The sequence below is a fragment of the Thunnus thynnus genome, chromosome 12, assembly GCF_963924715.1.
Source record: "Thunnus thynnus chromosome 12, fThuThy2.1, whole genome shotgun sequence".
Lineage (NCBI taxonomy): Eukaryota > Metazoa > Chordata > Actinopteri > Scombriformes > Scombridae > Thunnus > Thunnus thynnus.
In genome coordinates this window covers 31,496,260-31,515,651 of record NC_089528.1, presented here as the reverse complement: position 1 = coordinate 31,515,651, position 19,392 = coordinate 31,496,260, and the positions used below count along the sequence as shown (strand labels likewise).

The 19,392-nt window shown below is 38.2% G+C and overlaps 1 protein-coding gene across 1 annotated transcript; it reads left to right on the top strand.

The window, feature by feature from the left end:
* The first annotated feature begins 7,496 nt into the window (after positions 1-7,496).
* Positions 7,497-17,636, top strand: LOC137194754 (immunoglobulin kappa light chain-like). Its single transcript, XM_067606881.1, has 5 exons — positions 7,497-7,539; positions 7,632-7,946; positions 15,432-15,476; positions 16,984-17,292; positions 17,410-17,636. Exons 1-5 carry the CDS (start codon positions 7,497-7,499, stop codon positions 17,634-17,636), a joined length of 939 nt encoding a protein of 312 aa, XP_067462982.1.
* The last annotated feature ends 1,756 nt before the right edge of the window (positions 17,637-19,392 follow it).

The following is a 19,392-nucleotide window of genomic DNA, read 5'->3' as shown; positions in this document are numbered from 1 at the left end:
TATGCTTGTTTGTGTTTTGTATTCAGTAAAAATAATATCAATAATATCAAAATCTACTTCATTCTTTATAATGACTCTACTTTCTTTTCTATGAGTTATGTATTTATCATTATTATTATTATCAGGATGTTCAACCACTCAATATCAATTACAACCATTTTATTTTGATCTATTTGTTTAAACTTATTGAGTAATGTATTTGTGAACTCAGTACAGACTGTGGGACCTGAGCAGACTGCAGGAGTTTGAACGTCTCCCTTTATTTAATGATGTCAGTTTCTCAGCTCTGAGTTTAGGATTTCAGCTGCTTCTCTCACACATTAATAACACAGATTAAAACTGAGACAGCGAGCGCTGAATTCATACTGAAGTTCCTGGAACCATTCTTTAACCAGAGTCGATGGTTGTAACCGTCATTGTGTTAATAAAATGAAAAACCACAGTGAACAGTGTGGAGGCTGCTGAGCAGAAACCCACACGGCCCGTCTGCTGCGGGAAAGGAAGTGTTGATTCGCTGTCAACAGTTTTATATGAGTCCTAATAACCGCCGAGAACAGATTCATACCTGCTGCTGTACACTCATGAACTTCCCTCCCTCTCATTTGTCATGTGGGTCTTTTCTCTTGTTGTCTGTAAACCTTTTTTCCACTGAGCCCTCCACCCACACAGTCAAACTGAGCCCAGCCACCAACAAAGGCCACACATCTGGAGGTCTTGTCACTTTTTCTTTTTTGGAGTTTTTAGCAAAGGTGCACTTTACAGCAGGGGAGGAATGTAATAAAGTACAATTGTGAGGTATTTTACATGAGTATTTCCATTTTATGCTTCTTTATATGTCCACTCCACTACATTTCAGAGGGAGATATTTTACTTTCTACTCTACTACATTTACTTCACAGCTATAAGTACGAGTTACTTTTCAGATTTAGATTTTACTAGTAAAGCTGATGACGTATTTTATATTTGAAATACATTTAGATCACTTCATAGGGATTTATTTTCATTTTACATATAAGGGTTTTTTCAGTGTACAAAAAGCCACATTAAATCCCCTTTGACTCCATGTTTTAAAACAATACAACATGAAACATTTCAAGAGTGGTGAATACTTTTCACAGGCTCTGTATATATGTATATGATCAATGTAACAGTGTGTGGGGCAAATTTGCATAAAGGGTACTTTTACTTTTGATACTTTAAGTACATTTAGCGAATAATACTTCTGTAATTTTGAAAGTAAAACTATTACTTGTAAAGTGGTATTTTATACTGTACTGTATTGGTACATTTACTTAAATAAACCAGTTCTATACTTCTTCCATCACTGCTTTACAGTTTACACTTGTCATTGCCGAGTGCTCATACATAAATGACAGAAGGGGCTGTTTGTCAGTATCCTCCAAATATCACACTGTTGGGCCGTGGCTACAAGTTTGGCTATCAGCAATAATTAACGATTATCAAAGATAATCGTTAATTATTAAAATCAATAAAATTATTAATAAGAATTAATAATAACGGGGCACCACCCTGGACTCAGGGAAAAAGATAGCCAATTCAGTCTCAAAGTGTACTAATCTATGAATTTGGGACTTTGATTAATAATTAATTTAATAACTATAAACAAAATCACCATATCAATAGCTAGTAAAGGTTGAAGGATTTGGAGTTCTTTACAGAGCAGAGGTTGGCAAAACTCATTCTTGTGCAACATTAAAACAGACAACAGGTATATCCAAAAGCATTTATTTAACAAAAGGGTAAAAGCAACACACAATACTAATCTAGCTAAGTGTATCTATATACAAGTGTGAATGTGTGAGTGTGTGTGTGTGTGTGTGTGTGTGTGTAGGGAAGACAATAGCAAGATGGCTGCAGTCACCTGGTGACTGAGCACATGGCATGCCGACACTTTGGCTGATAAAGGGAACTACAGGGATAAAAGGCCAGACCATGTGGTGTCTTGAACCACATGTGCTGCCTGAACCAAAGTTTGCCAAACTAGGTTTTAACCTCTTAACTGTGTGGTTCTCTATTCAAGGCCAATCGGTGTATGCTAAAGGTGCCAGGTTAAAACGAGGTTAGTTGCATGCAAGGCCTAGTTACTGGATGTAACATGTGTTAAGCATGCTAACATTAACCTAGCGGTGTGGCTATGCAGTAACCTGACTATAGGCAACAAGGACATCACAACAACAGTTCAATGTATAACCTTAACCAAATCAATACACGTACAGTACATTGTTTGAGTTAAACATTCTTGCTTAGCCGTACTATGCTTCACTGTGTTGCTAGGCTATGCCCAGTTGTTACCAGTCCATGAAGGAAGAGATGCTTTGTGGTGTCCTGCTTTGTAGCCGGTGAATCCGTGGGTGAGTCAGGCTGAGAAGGCTTTGGCTCTGAAGCCGAAAGATGCAGGCATTGCTGGGCAGACAGCACTCCAGTCGTGCAGAGGGCCCAGGTCACTCCTTGGTGTAGAGTTAGCGGCAAGCTAACTCCATTTCGCGGCTCCTGTACTTGTTAAACTGGCCAGCAGACTTGTGTGTTAGCTGCTGGCACAAGGAAACTTAGTTTCTGAGTCTTAGGCAGGCTCTCGCGTCTTCTGCCGTAAAGAAGACTGTGTGTGTCTGCTGTGAGCAGGCCACACCAGAGAGCAGAGAGCTGCTCCAGCAGCTGCTGGAGGTGTGAAAGAGAGCAAGGAGCTGCTCCTGCTGCAGCTCGTGGAGAAAAAAGAGAGATAAGAGGGGAATCTCTAGTTTTGATAACCTGGATCCATGGGTGGAGCTTCACACTTTGGGTGCGAACCCCCAGGGCTCAGGTTTCTTGGAGTCTTGAAACATGTGGTAAACTGTGGTCCACATGTAGTCCCAACAACACATATGAGTGTTTTCTGATCTGAACGTCTGATTTGTCAACTAAACTACCTTCAGTTGTCAGAAGATCATGGTCATGCGAATAAATTATTCTTACAGTAAAAGGACTTTTTAACCAAATAAACCCAGGAACTCATGAGCCCTGCACTGCTAGAAGCAAAAAATTATTGCCTTTACTCTTATTCTTCTTTTCATTTTTACATTTTTGGTATCATAAAATATTACACTTAGGATTTCTACAGTGAATAAAAGATACTAGAAGATTTTGCTGATGTTGGCAACATAAATTTGAAAGTAAATAATAAATGTACTCAAGAAAGGCTTCAGCAGCTTTTGGGCTCAGATTTCCAATTGTCCTTTGGGTAAAGTATTTGCAGAAATAACTGTCATCAGTTGGTTATCACCTCTATGTGAGGAGCTTTCTAGTGTGAAAACATTAAAGAGGTTTTTGGGAGAAAAACAACAGCATTTTCTGCTTTGACCAGCTGCTGATGTTGTTTGATTATACACGTTTGAAACTTTATTGTGTTATTGTCTGACTGTATGTGTTCTTATATTATTTGTGTATTTTCTTTTTAATACAAGTAAAGATGACTTGTTTGTCTCAGTGTGGTTTGTGTTCTGCTGCTCTGATTGATGATAACAAATGTAGGATGTATTTTTTTAAATGTTGCAGAGAGGAAGTGAATGTTAAAAATGTTCTTACAGTGTGAATTTAAACACTCTGCAGGTAAAAACCTCAATTTAGAAGAAGATGAAAGATTTCAGAAACACCACAATTTAAAAATTGGTTTGTTTTATTAACAAAAACAACTTCATGAGAGAAACTGATAATAAAAACAAACAGCAACAATAAAGTAATACAACTATTAAATATAAAATCTACATTATTAAATTATATATATTAATTATTAAATTAGTACATGTAATTTCATAAAATATGAATAGTATTATTAATTTGGGTTTTGTTATTCAATGAATCATCAAGCACGAGGGGGGAACAGTGGAGGCCCAAACAGAACAAGGTAATGAAGGCTTGGTGACTGTGTTCAGCAGTGATTCAGCTTCATCTGGAGACGCTGTCAGAGAGAGCAGAGGAGCAGAGCACTGACATTTCTCACTGCAACTCCAAACATTTGACTCCTTTTGTGTTTCAGAGCTTCCAGCTCCAGCAGCCTCCTGTCCTCCAGAGAGAGAGCCAGCAGACCTGCCAGCTCTGCAGCAAGCTGACTGTAAGATCACCTGCTGCCTCTCTGCATGCTCTGACAGCTCCAATGTCCTGCTGCAGTTAGGGCTGCATATCAGTCTGTTCACTTTCTGCTCATCATTGAAGGATTTAAACATACACTCCCTGATTCTGTTAGAGTGTCCCACAGCACAACAAGTCCCACTGAGAGAGCTTTCACTTCACAGGCTGACAAATAACACCTTTTGGGGGCGCTATACTCAGTTTTAGGCCTCCAGGGTGATAGAACAAGTTTAGGGAGTATATCTTAAAGCTCCACTAATCAATAGTTTTATATTAAGAATGAATCTAATGACTAAATGAGCTTTTTAGCCTCTTTTAGCTCCTAGTTGTGGTTTTGCAGCACATTTCCTGTCTGCTTCAGTCTCAGTGTTTCCAGCAGCAGCAGCTGTTTTCTGATAAACCCACTGTACACTACCTGCCCAGCAGCAAACAGCAGACAGACCATAATATGTCAGAGAGGAGTTTGTTAGCTTGTTGTGGAGTTCTTCTGCCCCCAAGTGGTAAAAACTTTAAATCTATAGTAACCTGTGTGTTTTTAAACAGTATTTGGACTTTGCTTTTTATCCTTGAGTGATTTTAATTGTTATAAATTGTAGTTAGTTGTGGATTCAAAAGTTATTTTAAGTTGAAAACAGGAAATCAAATCCTGTTTGGGGCCCCTAAAAAGCTGGCCCTGACTTGTTGTATTTAATAAGGGCCTTTGAGCTGTCAGTCAAACTGTAGTCGACCCCTGTCTTCATGTAAAGCTGGTCGTCCCGTCTGGAAAAGTCCAAGTTCTACTGAAGAAAATGTGATGATATTGTGATGAAATGTCCACAGTTGAACAGACTGAAACAGTGTGGAGAGAAGACTGACCTGTGTGTGTGTGTGTGTGTGTGTGTGTGTGTGTGTGTGTGTGTGTGTGTGTGTGTGTGTGTCAGTGTCCTTCCAGTCTCAGTACCAGGTGAAGCTGCTCTGTGTGCTGTACACAGTGCTGATAGTGAAGAGTCTGGTGTACTGCTGTGGACTCTCTCTGCTGATGATCCTCAGAAACAAGGGACCGTCCACCAACTGCACACATGCTGACTGACTGTTTTCTGCTCGCCTTTTCTCACCATCACATCTCATCAATTCATCTCATTTATCACTTTGATCAGTGTTCACAAATGTCACTTATGACGTGTTGTGGTTGGTTTTACATTTTCTCTCTTTATGCACAAGTTAGATACAGTTGTGCTGAATATATAAATACATATATACACATATATATTTACCAATTAAACCTTAACAGTTACTTTTTTAGCTCAGGTTTGTTTTGTTTCCTACTTTTAATGTTGACTTGTATTGTACAAAAAATAAAAATAAACATAGAAAATATGATTTAGTTTTTAGTATTTTTCAAACCTTTATTACATTTATTATTTTGTGTTTAATACATTCTGCAAAGTTAGATTTGTCTTTTTAATTCATAACTTTGATATTCTCAATAAACTGTAACATCACAGTGTCTGTGTTTTATGAAGTTCTTTGTTTTTGTTGATTTTCCTTCAAAATGTGTGTCTCTGAACTGATTTTAATGTGTTATGCCCCAAAAAATACAGTATATTTGCAAATAACACCTGAACACTTACTAATTATATAATTTTATTGCAGTGTTATAATGCTCTAGTTTATTCCCAATCAATAGTAACTTCTCAATGAACAATAAAAAACATATAATTAAATAAGAACTATGGTTAAATATTTTACACCTTTCATTTTTTATTTAGCTGATTATCTTGTTGTTGTAACTTATCATACAATTGTCATTTTTAAATGTGATCACTTCAATAATCTGTCTAGTTATTTGCAAATTAGTTGAATTTTCTTTTATCATAGATTTTCTAATATTAGAATTACATTTGAATATATTTAACTAAAATGGAAGGAGTCTCTGTCTGTCTGTATGTATGTGTGTCCTTCGATTTTCTCTACAACAGTTCATCCGATCGACTTCACACTTGTCTGGTGTTTTGCTGAGGACACAATGAAGTGCAGCGTCGAGTGTGAAGTTGTTTGGATGAGCGGTTCTCGAGAAATCTGCAAGCAGCAACACCAGAGGCCAAGTAATCAACCCATTCATAACAGACATATTTTGAACAAGCACTGCACTAGTACAAATTAATATTAGAATATCAGAATTAAAAGCAACTTTAAAAAATAAAGATCTTAATGAATCTGAAAACAGACATTTTTTAAAACCTTTTTTATTTAAAAGCATGTGAAATTGAACTTTGATTTATAAACTGATATTCAGTAGCAGATAATATTGTGAAATTTTATTAAAGATATTGGATTATACAGAATGGCGGTAAAAAAGATTCATTCATTAGACTACAAATAGCCTCTAAATGATTGTAACTGTAACACAAATATTCAGATCAGACTAAAATGATGTATGTTGCGCAAAATATTTACAGTGGAAAAACATATTTGGATCATATTTAAGTAATATTTAGTCTAAATATCTTATATACTTTATTTTATATATTCATATTGTATATAGAAAGTATATGTCAAATAATCGGGCTGTTTAACTGCAGGGCGCAACATGTGGAAAAATAAATGACACTAAAATAACAAAATAAGAATGAAAAATGATGAAATTACATCCAGCTGTTTTTTCCTACAGAGGTGAAAAGTAAATAAGTACATTTACTCAATTAATGTACTCAAGTACAGTTTTACAGTACTTGTATTTAACTTGAGTTTTTCCATTTTAAACTACTTTAAACCTCTACTACACAACACTTCAGAGGAAAATATTGTAGTTTTGTTGCTGTAGTTACTTTTGAGATTAATATTTTAAATTTAGATTAAAAAAAAGATATAGTAACTTAAAAAATACAATTAATCAGTAAAGCAGTGTGTAGTTGTGTCTCCTCATGTTGCAGATGGGTTGTTATCAGTTCCACCAAAGAGACATGTAGACGACACCTGACTTTAAACTCTTCTGAATCCTCCGGTGGCTTCGTCTTCACAAACTTAACCTCAGAACTTTATTTTTAATTCTAGTAGAGATCACAAAGCTTCTAAAAATACCAAATCTGTCAATTTGAGGAAATGTGTCTAAACTCAGTGTTAAAAGAGAACGTCAATGAATGCATGATACCATCAGATGATGCAGGAAATTCAATTTATTTATTAAACTGAAATGTAAAACCACACAGCAGCAGCAGCAGCAGCAGCAGCAGCAGCAGCCTTATCTGTCCGCCGCAGGGGCTGATGGGAGGTTTGAGGAGCTGTTAGAAACCACGTGGCCCTCGTCTGATCTCACAGCTCGTCCTTGTTTGGCCTCAGCTGCATCAGAGCGCCACTTCTCCCCAGGTTCACCAGAGGAAACACCACTGCACAAAATGCTTTTCCTCCCAGCTGCTGCTCTGTGCTGTCTGTGTTCAGGTGAGTGTTTCCAGCCAATCAGGAGCCAACAAACTCAACCTTTAACAAACACTGTCACACTCACCTTCATCTGTGTGTCTGTTTCTCTACAGCGCTGGTTGCCATGGCAGCAGACCTGATTCAGGATGATTTAACATTGACCAGGAGAGCTGGTGAAAACGTCTCCTTCAGCTGTGGAGGAACTGACCAGTGTGGTACATATGTATACTGGTACCAGAAGAAAGACAAAGAAACATTCACAAGGATTCTTTATATTGACAAGAGTAATGATAATGTACGTAAACCTTACAATCACCCACAGCAAGATGATTTCACAGCTGTAAAAGAACAGAACAGCTATGAGTTGAAGATCCAGAAAGTTAAACTCTCACATTCAGCCACCTACTACTGCTCCTGTTATAAAAGTGGTTCCCACAGTGAGAAATGATCCCTGCAGCCTGAACAAAAACCTCCAGATGAACAGATGTCAAACAGTGTTTGTGACAGGAAGAGAGCAGTAAACCACAGCCCAGGTTCACATATTTCACCTCCATCTCAGCCAGAGTCACTAACAAACTGAGCTGAGAACTAAATGTTTGTCTGTTGATGTCAGGATTTTGATTTAAACATTATATTTCATTGATATTATTTATCAGCTATTTCAGCAGGTTTCCTGTTGTTCCACACAGTGAGAACAAAGGAGCAACACAGAAGCACAATGATACAACAAGATGAAGACAAACAAACAAACAACAATATAACACAGATAAAAGAGACAAATAATGGAGAGATCAAAAGTGAAACTTTATTAACATTTGATTTAATAACAAAAATTGACAAAATAATAAATAGAAAAAGATGTTTGACAGAGTTGAAAGTTTGAGATGAAGATAAAAATGGTCTTCTTTGACCTGCTGCTGGAATAAAGTTCATTCCTCCTTCAAAATAATAATCTGCTGTTAATGAAAACACTTCCTGTGGCTCTTTCACAATAAAAGCCTTCAGGCAGCATTCTTCACGTCACATCTTTGAGCAGATTTCAACAGATAATTTCACTTTAGTAAAAGATTCAACACAATTCTTGGATTTATGACAATTTCCCCTCAACAGAAATGTGGTAAATGTAAATGGATTTTGCTCTGTGAGCAGCTGAGACTGTCTTCACAAGAGAAACGACAGCAGACACTGTTTGTTTCTTTTAACACGACCACCATCATTTCCTAACTTTAACCACGTGTTTATTATTGTAACCATGACGACGCAGCTCCCCTTATCTTAAGGAGGTTCACTAACTGAGACCACACCGAGAACATTAGATTTCAATAGTTTAATTGAGATAATGAAAGAGAGCTGATATGTTGATGGATGGGTTGGAGAACCTGATGAAGGATTAGGGATGGAGGGATGAAGTGATGGCGAGAGGAAAGGGGTGAAGTGTGAGAGTTGAGGAACATAGAATGGAGGGTTAAGGGACGATGATGGCTGTATGGTATGTTGACTGGACGACGACTGCCGACAGTAGGGAGGTAGGAGGGAACGGGGGGAGAGGTTGAGACTCTGAGAGGGGGAACTGTCTCTCCGGTCCATCGCCTGGATAGAGCCCCCAAAAAGAACTTCATGCGGAGATGTGTTCAAGAATGTGGCTGGAGTATGGTTCTGGAGAAATCGCCAACTTGTGCAAAACTTGCAGGTTTGCAACCAGGAATATGTGGCAACTCGCCTGGTTTGGCGGTGGAGAGCGGGTCTTGTGGATATGCGTGGTGGGCTAGCCTCTGGTTTATGTAGGTTTGAATTGTTCTGAAGGCTCGAATAAGAATTTACGTGAAAAGAAAAGTGGGGCAAGAGAAGCCAAGCTGGTTGGTTTGCTTGCTTAAGGTTAAATATGAGGGTGTCTGAGAGTGGCGTCCTTGTCTCCGAAGAATGAATGGGAATATCAGACGTCGTTGCATGCTGTAGAACGTCAGTTGAGGTGGCCGACTGGAGGTGAACCACCTAAACTGCTGTAACCCCAGAAACAGAGAGAGACACTGAGTCAGTGCAGCTGTATGTTGCGAGAACAGGCAATGTGGTTGTCTCTGGAAGGGTTGAGTGTCAGGACTTGGTGGAAACTGTGGGACAATCACGTACGAAATGGATGGAAATGGGTGGTCTGGCGGTTGAGATGGTTCTTTGGAGTTAATGGCAATTAGTGCTTTAGGATATAGTGGTGTCATGGACCGTGCTTGGTGGGGTTCTGAGGGCCACTGCACCTAACATAGGCACCACTGAAGGAAGGATACTGTACGTGGGTATCGACAGGTGTGATGCACCTGGATGGGTACGATGGCCGTCGGGGGTGAGAAGAGAAGTGCGTGGCCTGCGATGAGCTTTAGCTGTCAAGACTTTAGTAGCCTGTGATGGGGCTTGAGACTGTCAGGACCTGCAAAGCCTGCTGCATGAAGGGAGTCGAAGAAGGGGGGAAAAAGGGGGAGATGGTTGGGTGTGGGGGCTGAGTGCGAACTGTGGGATAACCGTTTAAAGGAAAACTGATGGTCTGGATGGCTCTTTGGAGTTAACCGAATGGAGTGAGTCGGAAGAAGGAAGCTCCGTGGCCCGCTGATGTCATGAACTAGTGGTGGGGGAATAGAGGCTGACTGGAGCACTGAATTGATGATGAATGGTTGTATTGGAGATGATTCGTTGTGTTGAAGCATTTTATATAGTCGGTTGGTGGCAATGACAGAGTGAGGGCGCACCCTCCATGGTGCCTTGAGATTCAGATGAAGGTAGAATGGATGAAAAGAAAAGGGATGAATTTGAGTGGGCCATGTCAGCTGTGGCTAGAAAGCGAAGAACGAAAAGATGCTGTTTTATGGATAATATGGGAGGATGGAAGCCGAAGTGATATAGGAGGAAAAGATAGAAAGTCTGGAGGGAGGCACAGGGGATGAAGGGGTGAGGGTTGGAGGGATGAAGGGTGGGGAACTCAATTCAATTCTATAATATAGCGCCGAATTACGACGAGGTCGTCACGTGGCACTTTAGCGTAAAGCAGGTCTAGACCATTCTCTTTAATTAACAGAGACCCAACAATTCCCCCGTGAGCAAGCACTTGGCGACGGCGGTGAGGAAAAACTCCCCTTTAACGGGAAGAAACCTCAAGCAGAACCTGGCTCTAGGTGGGCGGCCATCTGCTTTGACCGGTTGGGTTAGAAAAAAACAAACAAACAAACAAAAAAGAACAAACAAAAAGGGGGGGGGTGAAGGAGGTAAGGATGAAAAATGAAAGGGTGAGGGTAAAAGTAGAGTGGAAAAGGAGGAAGGATAGAGTTAGAGGGATGAGGGGAGGGGGACGGGATGGAGGGGGAAGGGAGAGGGTTGGGGGTGTGAGGATGAGGGGGTGAGGGTCCAGGGATGAAGGGATGGGGGAAGAAGGAAATATTTAGCATACTGGTCGAGAGAGAAAGGGAGGAAAAAAAGAGAGAGAAAGGGAGGAAAGGAAGGGAAAGGAGAGAGAGATGATAGTGATGGGGGTTGAAGGATGAAGGGTCGAGGGATGAAGGATGAGGGGATGCATGTATGGCTGTGGGCATGAGGTCACTCGACCCGGCCCTCGGCAAATGTGGGAGCCGTCCGCTGCTCCGCTGTAGTGGGCGGTGTGGTGCCGTGGGTGTGCCCCGTATCAGAGACGTTGGGCAGGGAACCTGGAGGTGAGCAGCTGGATACATCGGTGATGAGCTGGAGGCTGTGTGGAGCGGGAAAAGCACGGCTTTTGAGACGAGGAGGTGGTGTCTGAGTCGGGTAGAATGCGTGTATGATACGCTGGGGATGATCGATGGCCCGTTGTTTGGAGAGAAGAGGGTGAGAGTTGCCGAAAAGAAGTAGAAGCATTAATGAAGAAACATGAAAACAGAAAAGTGAGTTAGTATGAACCATGGAGTTACACAAGCACTTAATAAATAAGCAGGAAAATGGGATGAAGGGTTAATTCGGAAGATAAAATTAAAAAAAGGAGGGAAGAAAAGAAAGTGGAGTGTGGCCTGGCTGGAGCTGGAGACTCAGGGCTCCGTTGTAGCGGGCAGCGTCAGCATGGTGACGTCATCGGTGTGCAGCATGCGTCGGGTTAGCGTTAGGCGCTGAAAACAGTCACAGTTAGGTGTCTGCTGAAAACAGTCACCAAGCCTTCATTACCTTGTTCTATTTGGGCCTCCACTGTTCCCCCCTCGTGCTTGACGTAGCAGTGGTATTTATATGTGCTGTTCTCTTGCTGATGGAGCAGCAGGATGGAGGCGGTGCGTCCCGGCTCTCTGAGCTCCAGCTGCTCTCCCTCAGCACGGGTCAGATCCTCCAGTGTGCCATTCTTCTTCTGTCTTTTCCAGGAGAACTGGACCAGAGGAGGAGACATGGCTGAGGCCAGACACAGCAGGGAGCTCTTCCCCTCCAGGTGGGCTGCTGGTTACACGCTCACCACGGGCTTCACTACCTGCTCATCTGAAGTTTGACAGCAGCAGCAAGCAGCACAGACACACATTCACACAGTCAACAGCAGCTTACAGCACTGCACTGCATTCAGTCTGATCCTGGAAACTACATGATCACTAAACTACTCATCAATACACCTCAAACATGCTACCATGCGAGTATAGTCAACAATTGGGGGTGCTGTCAAATATGGGTAAAACATGGTTAAAATTAATTTTCAACTATTTAACAATTAGATATTTAAGATCCGATTACGCAAATGTGTTTATCATCCTCTTGAACTCCTCAATGTACTCTCAATTCAGTATTTACACCTTCCAGTTCAAGGAAAAATACTAATATTTTTTCAAAAACTACAATTCCTCAGAGCTGCCCCATGCAGCTTGATGCAAATCAGCACCACAGTTGTGGTTCTTCCAGGTTGCAAAGTCGGGTTATAAAATATGGCCATAAAAATATATATCTACTGAATTTATCAAATATCTAGCAAAGCTGAAATAGTAATTACATTGTATTTGGATGATCTAAGTTAAGAAAAAGTAACAATGTTGGATGTTACAGATATGTTAGGTACACTGTAAGAAATGGCTGTGAAATCCACAGTAATTTGCTGTATTTCTGCCCGGTTAATTGCTGTAAATATTTTTACATTATAATACTGTGTATTAGGCCGACAAAGACAGTAATCATAATGACACTGTAGAAATCACAGTAGTGAACACACTACTGTAGAAAATCACAGTAATCATTATGTTACTGTAGAAAATTACAGTAACTATTTCGTACTGTAGAAAATCTCAGTAGCGATATTTTACCATAGAAAATCACCGTAACCATTATGTTACTGTAAGAAATCACACCAACTGTATGTTACCGTAGAAAATCACTATAATCATTATGGTACTGTAAGAAATCACAGTAACCATATGTTACTGTAGAAAACCACAATAACAATTTAAGTACTGTAGAAAATCTCTGTAGCTATATATTACTGTAGAGAATCACAGTAACCATACATTATGGTAGAAAATCACTATGATCATTATGGTACTGTAAGAAATCACAGTAACCATATGTTACTATAGAAAATTACAGTAACTATTTTAGTATTGTAGAAAATCAAAGTAACCATTATGTTACTGTAGAAAATCACAGTAACTATTTTAGTACTGTAGAAAATCACAGTAACCATATGTTACTATAGAAAATTACAGTAACTATTTTAGTATTGTAGAAAATCAAAGTAACCATTATGTTACTGTAGAAAATCACTATAATCATTATGGTACTGTAAGAAATCACAGTAACCATATGTTACTATAGAAAATTACAGTAACTATTTTAGTACTGTAGAAAATCACAGTAACCATATGTTATTGTAGAAAATCACAGTAACTATTTTGGTACTGTAGAAAATCACGGTAACCATTATGTCGTTGTAGAAAATCACAGTGACTATTTTAGTACTGTAGAAAATCACAGTAACCATATGTTATTGTAGAAAATCACAGTTACCTTATGTTACTGTAGAAAATCACAGTAACTATTTTGGTACTGTAGAAAATCACAGTAACCATATGTTATTGTAGAAAATCACTGTTGGGCCTTGGCTACAACTTTGGCTATCAGCAATAATTAATGATTATCAAGATAATTATTAATTACTAAAATCAATAAAATTATTAATAAGAATTAATAATGACCGGGCACCACCCTGGAGTCAGGGAAAAAAGATAGCCAATTCAGTCTCAAAGTGTACTAATCTTTCAATTTGGAACTTTGAGTAATAATTAACTTAATAAGTATAAACAACATTACCACATCAATAGCTAATCAAGGTTGAAGGATTTTGAAGTTCTTTACAGAGCAGAGGTTGGCAAAACTCATTCTTGTGCAACGTTAAAACAGACAACAGGTATATCCAATAGCATTTATTTAACAAAGGGTAAAAGGAAAACACACAATATTAATCTTGCTAAGTGTACCTATATACAAGTGTAAGTGTGTGCGTATGTGTGTGTGCGTGTGTGTGTGTGTGTACTGTAGAAAGTCACAGTAACCATATGTTACTGTAGAAAATCACAGTAACCATATGTTACAGTAGAACATCACTGTAACCATTATGTTGCTGTAAGAAATCACAGTAACCATATGTTACTGTAGAAAATCACGGTAATATTGATACTACTGCAGACACCATTATGTTACTCTATTTGAGGTAGCAGCTTTCCCTTTTGTAAAGAAAATAACTAACTAACCAATAACTTACTAACTAACCAGACACCAAGCTAGTTTTGTAGTTAAATTATTCACATCGATTTCTGGCTGCTCTGAAGTGTGCTAACATTCTTATGTTAGCTAGTGGTCTGTTAGCTAAGAGAAATCCATAGTTAACCTGACACGCCTTAATGTTACAGATATTAGCTTTATATATTCTGCCTCATAGGACATGTGAGAGCACTGTAACATGTATTTAGCCTGTGTCACTCTCTGACTAACTCAACACTGTTATACGAGTTCACTGTGAAAACATCACCCTGTTTTTCTCATCCGCATACAGTACAGTACATGTTTTTTACAGAAATACGTCAGATCATAAAAGACTATTTTTCCAAGTTTTTTTCTTGCAAATTTGTAACTTTAATCTCCGAGAATTTCTGAGAATTTTCTCCCAAATTTAGTCAAGTTTTTTCTCAGAATATTACCCTCCCTCCCAAAGCTCATTTTTTACCTTATGATGGCCCTAATATGCTGTTGTAGTTGTATGATTTTCTCTTTGTATTTAATTACTATATATGTATATATATGTATATATATATAAATGTATATATATATAAATGAAGTTCATTCATTCATTCATTCATTCATTGTGACAAGGTGTGTTTGCTGCCCCCAGTGGTTGATAAGGCTTTCGTGTCAAAGCTCCAGTAGATGTATTATAGATGTAGATGTATTATAACACACTGGCTGTTACCAACAGTAAACACAAGTTATCAACAAGGACCAAAATCTAAAGGATTCTAACTTCAAATGACAGTCTGAGGATAAAGTACAAGTCAGGAAGAGTATTTTGATTCTTATGGAGGACACTTTTTACTATTGCAGGCTACAGAGCGACTGAATTTTATATCCTGTATTTATGTTTCTTTGTTTGTTTTTTTTTTAAATTTTCACAGCTACCGATGTAAAATCATATTTTATTAAACTTACAGACAACATGTTTCATGGAATGGACTGATTAGAAATGTAGCAGGATCCCGCCTCTCTCTACCTCAGTAGGCTGAAATAAAGAGAAATACAACAAAAGAAGAGACAGTCATGTTGATATGAACATTAGAGAAACACATCATGGAGATGAAATATGATACTGGTTAATAATTTGGATTTATTCGCCTCAGCTGACACATTCAACAACAGACAGGTTTTTGTCACAGTCACATTCACTGTGGGAGGAAACTGGTACCTCATCTTTGGCTCTGGAACTAAACTGTATGTAGGTAAGACTAAACTTTCATTTTCCTTCAGTTGTTTTAAGTTTATTTTCTGCTGCTTGAGGATTTACACATTCATTTCCATAATAATTAGAGAATTCATTGTGCAACCATTCTATCATTAAATAAGCATCAGAAAGGAATTTGTCTTCATATGTTTCTTAGAAACTAAAATCTTTAAACTCTTCCAAATACTCAGAGAAACTCAGCACTGATATTCTAATTTCATTGTGTATTCTCATCAGCTGCTGTTCAATGAAACTTCTTCTCTCTCTCCTGAAAGAAATTAAATTCTAGATGAATGATTGTGGAAGATTTTCCTGCTCTGATCATCTGTTGACTTTTTATACACAATCTTGAGATAATTTAAGTAAATTTGATTGATGAGCAGGATTCTTCAGTCTCATACAGATTCAGAGTTGATTTCATTAAGCTCTCAGTCTCAGTATTTACTACATTTCAATGAAAACTACAATCACTAATTTCATCAACATGGTCAGAAAGTACAAAGTATGAACACAGATTTAATGTCAGCAAATTAGGACTTATATATAGTATTTTATCATAGATATATTATGGTATATGGTGTTATGGTATATATGGAGGTAAATATGTTGTTTTTTATAAGATATATTTACTATGATATAAAATGCAGCTTGACTAATGTTAAAAAATTGGACGGCCATGCCAACGTCTATATTTGTTTTTTTAATTATTATTATAAAAGAATTGTGACCAAAGTCTGAAATAAGTAGGATATTTTATAGCTGAAAACTTGTTAGTGCTGTCTGGTGGACAAACTATGTATTACTGGATTATCTTTGTCATCTTTGTTGTGTTATTTCTGGTTACTTATCTGCAGACATGTATGTGGTGATACCAGTTTATATATATGTGTGTGTATTTTTAATGTGTTTGTTTTATTTTATTTCATTATTATTTCATTCTCTTACTATATGTTTTGTTTTTTATTGTATTCTCTTTAATTGTAAATGTGTTGGGACCATGCTGCATGGTGATTCTGCACTTTAAAGAAAACTGATTGATACACTTATGTATCAATATACTGTACATATGTATTGCTGTGCATATGTATAGTTTTTCAATCTCATGTATGATGAAGCATGGCATAAAGTTTAGTGATATATATCATAAAATATAGCAGACACAATTTATACCTATTTTATGATGAAGGTTAATATTCTGCATTCTACAAATGTAATTTTATTATATTTTATATGACATTGTTTTTCATGAATTATATGTAAAAATTTAAATAATAATGAACAGAACTTTTTATTGTCATCTTTCCATTGTTTCTTGAACTTGAACTATCTAGATGAAGATATATATGAAAATATGTATCAGTGTAGATGATGTTTGTGGTGTATTGATGAGTAGTTTAGTGATCATGTAGTTTCCAGGATCAGACTGAATGCAGTGCAGTGCTGTAAGCTGCTGTTGACTGTGTGAATGTGTGTCTGTGCTGCTTGTTGCTGCTGTCAAACTTCAGTTGAGCAGGTAGTGAAGCCCGTGGTGAGCGTGTACCCAGCAGCATCCAGAGCCCACCTGGAGGGGAAGAGCTCCCTGCTGTGTCTGGCCTCAGCCATGTCTCCTCCTGTGGTCCAGTTCTCCTGGAAAAGACAGAAGAAGAATGGCATGCTGGAGGATCTGCCCCCTGCTGAGGGAGAGCAGCTGGAGCTCAGAGAGCCGGGACGCACCGCCTCCATCCTGCTGCTCCATCAGCAAGAGAACAGCACAGATAAATACCGCTGCTACGTCAAGCATGAGGGGGTAACAGTGAGGGACCAAATAGAAAAAGGTAATGAAGGCTTGGTGACTGTGTTCAGCAGTGATTCAGCTTCATCTGGAGACGCTGTCAGAGAGAGCAAAGGAGCAGAGCACTGACTAATTTGTTTTTAACTTTATTCTGTTTCAGATGTTTCTACTCTTCCTCCACCAACACCAGCTCCATCAGCAGATCCACCAGCAGATCCACCAGAAGCTCCACCAGCAGCTCTTGTCCCGTCTCAGTACCAGGTGAAGCTGCTCTGTGTGCTGTACACAGTGCTGATAGTGAAGAGTCTGGTGTACTGCTGTGGACTCTCTCTGCTGATGATCCTCAGAAACAAGGGACCGTCCACCAACTGCACACATGCTGACTGACTGTTTTCTGCTCGCCTTTACCCACCATCACATCTCATCAATTCATCTCATTTATCACTTTGATCAGTGTTCACAAATGTCAGTAATGACATGTTGTGGTTGGTTGTAAATTTACGGTTAAGACACAGTTGTCCTAAAACTATAAATACACACACAAACATGTAAATTCTGTAGAATATTGTTATCTTGATGCTTGATTTTGCTGCTTATAGTATTTTTTCTTTCTTGTGCATTTTCTTTTTTATACATTATACAGAGGGTGGCAGGTTTGTCAAAGTCATTCAAAGTAACATCCTCAATAAACTGAAATATCACAGATTCTGTCATTTATAGTCATTCTTGTTTTTATTGATTTCCGTTTGGCTTCACATAATACAAATAATCAGACACAGAATCAACTATATTGGCCAAGTTTGCTGATAATAATGCTGGTAATTTGACTCTTGTCGTGAGTAGATCTCAGTAAACTTTCACATAGTGCTAAAAACAAGTGTACAGGAAGATACAAAGAAAATTGGAATTATGAACAATATTAATATTATTATGAATGTGGGTTTTGTTATTCAATTAATCATTTATTATAATTAAGGTGGAATATGTGACACCAACAGATGTATATCTGCATTTGTTCTTTTTCTGAATAAGGAACATTTTTTTTGCTCTGTTCATTAAAAATGAGCAGGAGTTGTTTTTTTTACATACATGTGATGTTTATGTTGCTTTGTAAATATATATCACATATGTTTGTTTGTGTTTTATATTTAACAAAAATATCTTAAATAATATGATTTAAGTTGGGTTCTTAATATTAGTCATGCATTATTTATTATTATTATTAGGATGTTCAGCACCTCAATCACAGTTTCAACCATTTTATTGTCATCGATTTGTTTAAAGTGAATTGAGTGATTTATTTGTGAACTCAGTACAGACTGTGGGACCTGAGCAGACTGCAGGAGTTTGAACGTCTCCCTTTATTTAATGATGTCAGTTTCTCAGCTCTGAGTTTAGGATTTCAGCTGCTTCTCTCACACATTAATAACACAGATTAAAACTGAGACAGCGAGCGCTGAATTCATACTGAAGTTCCTGGAACGATACTTTAACCAGAGTCGATGGTTGTAACCGTCATTGTGTTAATAAAATGAAAAACCACAGTGAACAGTGTGGAGGCTGCTGAGCAGAAACCCACACGGCCCGTCTGCTGCAGGAAAGGAAGTGTTGATTCACTGTCAACAGTTTTATATGAGTCCTAATAACCGCCGAGAACAGATTCATACCTGCTGCTGTACACTCATGAACTTCCCTCCCTCTCATTTGTCATGTGGGTCTTTTCTCTTGTTGTCTGTAAAACTTTTTCCCACTGAGCCCTCCACCCACACAGTCAAACTGAGCCCAGCCACCAACAAAGGCCACACATCTGGAGGTCTTGTCACTTTTTTTTTTTGGAGTTTTTAGCAAAGGTACAGGAGGAATGTAATAAAGTACAATTGTGAGGTATTTTACATGAGTATTTCCATTTTATGCTTCTTTATACGTCCACTCCACTACATTTCAGAGGGAAATATTTTACTTTCTACTCCACTACATTTACTTCACAGCTATAAGTACTAGTTACTTTTCAGATTTAGATTTTACCAGTAAAGCTGATGATGTATTTTATATTTGAAATACATTTAGATCATCATAGGGATTTATTTTCATTTTACATATAAGGGTTTTTTCAGTGTTCAAAAAGCCACATTAAATCCCCTTT